This window comes from Cibotium barometz, chromosome 49, assembly GCF_041138505.1.
Source record: "Cibotium barometz isolate CiBa-2024 chromosome 49, ASM4113850v1, whole genome shotgun sequence".
Lineage (NCBI taxonomy): Eukaryota > Viridiplantae > Streptophyta > Polypodiopsida > Cyatheales > Cibotiaceae > Cibotium > Cibotium barometz.
This window is the reverse complement of record NC_141094.1, coordinates 24,686,290-24,692,289: the sequence shown is the minus strand read 5'-3', so window position 1 is coordinate 24,692,289 and position 6,000 is coordinate 24,686,290. Positions and strand designations below refer to the sequence as shown.

General features: G+C 41.8%; 1 protein-coding gene across 1 annotated transcript; it reads left to right on the top strand.

Moving 5' to 3' along the window:
- Positions 1 to 611: 611 nt before the first annotated feature.
- On the top strand, positions 612 to 3,050 carry LOC147610417 (uncharacterized). The gene has a single exon (XM_086786402.1). It carries the CDS (start codon positions 1,275 to 1,277, stop codon positions 2,703 to 2,705), a length of 1,431 nt encoding a protein of 476 aa, XP_086642528.1. The 5' UTR covers positions 612 to 1,274; the 3' UTR covers positions 2,706 to 3,050.
- Positions 3,051 to 6,000: the final 2,950 nt, after the last annotated feature.

Here is a 6,000-nt window from a genome sequence, read left to right as displayed (position 1 = left end):
ATCTAAACATTCTTTTTTCATGTGGGCCTTAGAAAAAAATGTGATTGCTATTTTGTTGGCATTCTAGACATGAGTTACTCATGAATTAATGACATGTGTATTAACTGAAGTGACAAAATTATATCATTACATACCCATTTGCCAACACATACTTTGGTTAAGGTGACTCTAGACTCTTGAATCGAAAGACAATGGTTTGACTATCATGAGTGTTCTAGTAAAGGCAACTATATGCATTTGAGTTTCAACAACAAAGGTAACAAGGTTGCATGCATGCATGCATGTGTGTGTGTGTGTGTGTGAGAGAGAGAGAGAGAGAGAGAGAGAGAGTTCCTAAACAAGCGTTTTTGTGTATGTGTGTGCACGCATGCATGCACGAACCCATCTCTCTCTCTCTCTCTCTCTCTCTCTCTCTCTCACACACACACACACACAAACCCATCTCTCTCTCTCTCTCTCTCACACACACACACCCATCTCTCTCTCTCTCTCTTAGTACACACACTTTTCAAGATACTCCCTTGTACATTTGTACATTTGTACATTTGTGGATGGGACCCATTTGTTTTTGAACCCAAAGCCCTCCCATTGGTAGGTTGTTTTTTCTCTTGAATTGGAAAGGGAAGAACAAAGCGAAGGACGAGAACAATTCTTATGATTCTCTCCCCCCCTCTCTCTCTCTCTGTCTTTCTCTCTCCACAAGCGTTCTTCTGCAGCAGATCCTGGGTCCTTTCATGAGCTGCACTTGGAGGTACCTTTTCTGTTTTGCTTGTTATGGTTTTGGCCAATTCTTAAACTCAGAATCGTCTGTCTTTTCCATGTTAGCTTCGGTAATCCCCATTAACTGCTGGTAATTGGCCACTTATGCTTCTGTAATAAAAGCACTTGTGGTTCTGACAGAAACCCTGATTTTAATTTGAATGAAACCCTTGATTTCAAGATTTCACAATTCTCTAATTTAGCTTGAATTCAAGCTGTCATGAAGCCTTAATTTATGAGCAGCTGTGATCAGAGAGCTAAGGAGGACTTTTGAGAGCAGTTTGATCTTGTCAGAAACCATAAATTGACTCTCTCAAGATTTTAGGGCTATTCTTGAAACCCTATTGTTTTAAGCTACCAGAGAGCTGAGCCTGGCTTGATTTCAAGCACTTATGCTCAGTTCCCAAACCCTAATTCCAGGCTTTCATGATTTTGCATAAGATCCTCAGTCTTTAGTCAAGGACCATGCAGCAGAAATGGGTTCTTGCATAGTGGCCTGTTGATCACATTCTACCATGGACCGACTTCTTGTGGTGACCCCTAGAGAGGTGAGATTCAACTTTGAGTTAGGCAAGAAGGCCTATGCCAAAATCCGGCTTCAGAATTTGATGCACACCATGCCTGTTGCATTTAAGGTGTTCACAACAGCACCCAGTAAGTACAGAGTCCACCCACAAGCCATCGTCATCATCCCGCCCCTTGGTGAACATCTCCTCGAGATTGAAATGACTGCCCAGAACAGTTTTCCTGAGAATCTTCCCCATAGCCATGACAAACTCCATGTGAAAAGCCTCATGGTTCCCACTGGTAAGGGGACACAGGCGGATCTGAACAAGTGGTTCGGCACGCGCAAGAAGCACGTCTTCACTGATGCCACATTGAAGATTGTCTTTACCGGAAGCCATGTACTTTGGAGATTGGCCGTCAATGGCTCTATGGAGTGTGTGAAAGAGGTTTTAAGAGATACACATGCAAATGCTAGAGACCATCAAGACCGGACGGCTCTTTTCATTGCTGTTGTTCAAGGTAACTTCGGGGCAGTCAAGGCGCTAATAGCCAGCAAATGCAATGTGAATGACAAGGACTACACTGGACAGACGCCCTTGTTCGAGGCCGTTTTGGCTGGTCACTGTGAGATTGTTGGCGCTCTGTTGGATGCCGGTGCTGAGACCGAGCACAAGAACTGGTGCGGCTGGACATGCCTTCATGCGGCTGCAGCTTGGAATCGCTCCAACATTGTGAAGCTGTTACTTGATGCAGGAGCCAATAAGAATGCTGTTGATGAAAGAGGGAGGACACCTTTGCATGAGGCTGCGACAGTTGGGCATTCTAAGGTGCTTGTGAGGCTGGTTCAAGGTGGGGCCGATTTCAATAGACAGTGCCAGGACGGCTGCACACCTCTACACATTGCTGCAGCTGCAGGTTTTGAAGAAATTGTACAGTTTCTTCTCAAAGAAGGGGCCGACATCAATGTCAGAAACCATGAAAAGAAGACACCCCATGATGTGGCACGTGAGAATGGGCACTCTGAGCTGCTGGATTCCATGCACCTACAGCATATGCTACAGAAAGCAGCGCGGAAAAATGACTTGAAAACAGTCCACGACTGTTTACTGTTAGGGGCTGCCACTGATGAGACCGACCAGCACGGTTGGAGTGCCTTGCACCGTGCAGCATTCAAGGGTCATGTGGACGTGGTCAAACTGCTGCTCAATCATCAGTTTAACATCAACATGAAGGACGAGAAAGGGTACACCCCACTGCATTGTGCTATAGAGGCAGGGCATAAAGAGGTAGTGGAGCTCTTGTTGAAGCACAGGGCAGACATCAATACCAGGATCAACAAGGGAGGCCTAACTCCATTGGCCCTTGCATTCGCAACAAAGCACTCGGGTATCCGACATCTTGTGGACGCCGCAAAGTCAGGCTACTTTAGTTGTAAGTAGATTTTCCTCACAGGAGATGCAGTTGATTCCATTTGAACTTTATCCAAGTCTTGATAGGAGGTATATGAGCACGTATTATCAGAAAACCCGTGAAGGCCGAAGGTTGGGAGACACAATCTGACGGGAACTCCACGACCTCCTTGAATTTCTTGAGGTGGATTGAATTCTTGCTTTAAGTCCATTAATTTAACAATGAAACTTACATGATCCACACCTTCCATAATATTCTCTGTGTATTCTAGCATTTGCAGCATAGCCAAGAGTTGCATCGGGAGCCTTTTGAATAGTTTTTCAAAAATACCTTTTCAGAATAATCATGGTTATCAACAGGAGACCTTCATTACAGCAAGTGATATGAATAATGTGTGGAAAAAATATATTGCATGATTATGCCTTCATTGGTGAATGATTTGTAAACTTTAGTGCAGAGATATATCTATTATCTGACAGAGAGAGACATTTGTGTGTAGACCTAGAGCCTTGATGGACCTAGTGCTGTGAAGGCTGGTGTAGACCTCCTTGCCCTCAAGGTGCCACACAATATTATTAATGGTTGTGAAATCGGGTACGAAACCACTTGTTTTACTTGCAATGTGGTCGTAGACTCTCTCTCTCTCTCTCTCTCTCTCAGCTTCAACATCTTGTGTAACAAGAGGTCCCTATGAAGGCACCATTGGAACAAGGAGAGAAATAATGAGGAAATCAGCTTGGTATGTACATGAAACTTAATGTTAACCTTTTGTTGGGTTGACCCTTTGAGTTTAGGGAGCATCTTTAGATAGATATCATTGGCAAATATCAAGCCAGACAATTGCCAGATTTATGATGTGAAAAATCTTTGATTTTTTTCAGTTGTACGGCTTGTGTGTTGATTTTCATGGTGGCTGAATGTGGATGAACAGTGAAATTGAGTTAAGACCCTCTATACATCCTCTGATGACAAGTAGGTATTAGGAAACTGATGATATGCCCTGGCACATCTGCAGCCATATGACAAGACACGGGGACTCAAAATGCTTCGTCGGTGATCTCAAACAAGAGGCATCTGCTTCCACTTTTAGCTTGTTTAGCCTTTCAACCTAAGGAGCCTCAAACTAACAGAGGGAAACTTGACACTTCATTTATCCACGTGTACCAACACTAATGAAAAAGGAATTTAAAAAGCTCTCAAGCACTCTAGCTTTTTTCTACTTGCTTTTTCTTTTGTGTGCATTGCATTTTCAAGGGTGAAGATTGCTCCCACATGGAAACAGGCACTCACTAGCATTGCAAACAAAGACCCAAAAATTAGCAAGCTTGAGCTAGTTTTCAACAACTTTTTTAAATCTAGTAATGTTTTCAAACTCCTTGAGCTTGGAATTTTGTTGCCTTGAGCACACACACGTGCACATGGGTGTGTGTGTAGAGAGAGAGAGAGAGAGAGAGAGAGAGAGAGAGAGAGAACTTGGTACTTTTAGACTTAGATTCCCCTATCAATCATAAGGGTGATAACATTACTAGCAAGTGAAGAGTTTATGTGATATCATATTGCATTGGAATTGAAAAAACATGGAAACTAAGTCTTTTGGCAAGATTCATCAATAAAATCAAGTTAAAATAGCAAAAAAAATCAAATTTACAATCTATACGTTGGTTAGTTTCCTTGCTCACCTTGACATGTGCTTCATGCATTCCTCCATGCTCCTAGTACATGCATCATGAAAGTTTTTTTTTTCATGGGTGGGGGAGAATGATTAAATTGCATCGATCAATGCTAAGAATACAAAACATGTATGATACAAATGAAACACCATGGAGAAGGTCATCAATGTTCCAAGAATAGGGAAGCACAACTTATGTAAATCCAATCATGAGCACATAATTAAAGTTTGACCACCCATGAATGTAGGGGCATAACTTATAATGGGTCATACAAACTCATGAGCACATGGGCATAACATCAAGGTGCATGCCCTTTCCTTCTAATACATTCCACATGACATTTATCATAGGTCATACAATTTCATGAGCACATGAGCAAATGTAAGCATTGAGGTTGAGTTGATTAAAAAAAATGGATAGAGTAATATATAGAGGACGAAGCTAATGAAATTAGGTAAGGGTGAAAGCATATGGTGTTACAGGTCCACATGGCACATGAAACACCTATTTCCAAAGATAATGAGTTGTAGAATGACTATAGCTCAAATAGCACATTACAATAATGTTTTCACAATATCATGTCCCCTTGGGTATATTCACAATTGTCGGTTCCATTGCGTGGACATAATGTGAAACTAGATTTATTAAGATAGCAATGGAGCTAATCACATCACAAATAGAAGATGTATTAATCCACTCCCCTTCGTCCTACATCCTAAGTTTCCATTAGAAGATGTTATCAATCCACTTATTTTCTTCCCACATCCTAAGTTGCTATTGCTCAACTGCATTTGGTAGAAGGAGCTTCCATGGCTATACGATAAAATTTTGTGTCTTTCTCTGATGTTCTAAATCTTGCACAAAAGTTACTTCTTCCAATATGACAAAGATAAGGGTTACATTTTTTTGTGTTTGGATCTTGCAAAATGCACACGGTTACTTTATCTACATGGATCCAAGAATTAAGCATCAAAAAACATTTATCTATGGAATCCAAGGCATGTGAAAGTTGCAAAACTGGAATAAGCATGGCCATTGAATCTTATTATAATGGATTCCACAATTGGCACCATGTACAAGGTTCTTATTCTCTCATGCGCTTCTATTCTTTACCTTCTCATTCTTGCTACTACAATTGTCTTCTACTAATACATGTTACTTTTTACGTGTAAATAATTTCTACGTATAGTTTATTTGTCTTTAACTTATATCAAAAAGGTATTCCCATTGCATGGACTCACCTCTTGAGCCAATGCATCTTCAATCCAAATTTGGTTGAATGCATCCATAAATTGCATTTTGAATGCAAATAACATCATTGAGTATAAATGCTCAATGTATTTATACTCAATCATGCCCCTACTAAACAAGAGACTACATCCGCCCCCCCCCCTACTCGCCTAAGAGTAGAGGTGCATGGATGAAGATTTGTAATGTATTAATTTTTGCCATTGACGTGGCATAATTTAATACATTTACGAAGGCCTCCTTCCAGGCCACCCCTTCCCTCATCTTCACCATCGTTCCCTCCTCCTCCTCGTCCTCCTACCCGCATCATAGGTGTCCCCTCGCCATCCGCTCCAGGCCCACTCCCTCCCTTGTCCTTGCCATCACACCTTCCATCCCCTCCTCCTTATCGTCCTCTGCCCTCGTC

What these genes read in the sequence shown, in the direction of transcription:
- LOC147610417 (XM_086786402.1), top strand. Translation starts at nt 1,275, where the DNA reads ATGGACCGACTTCTTGTGGTGACCCCTAGAGAGGTGAGATTCAACTTT.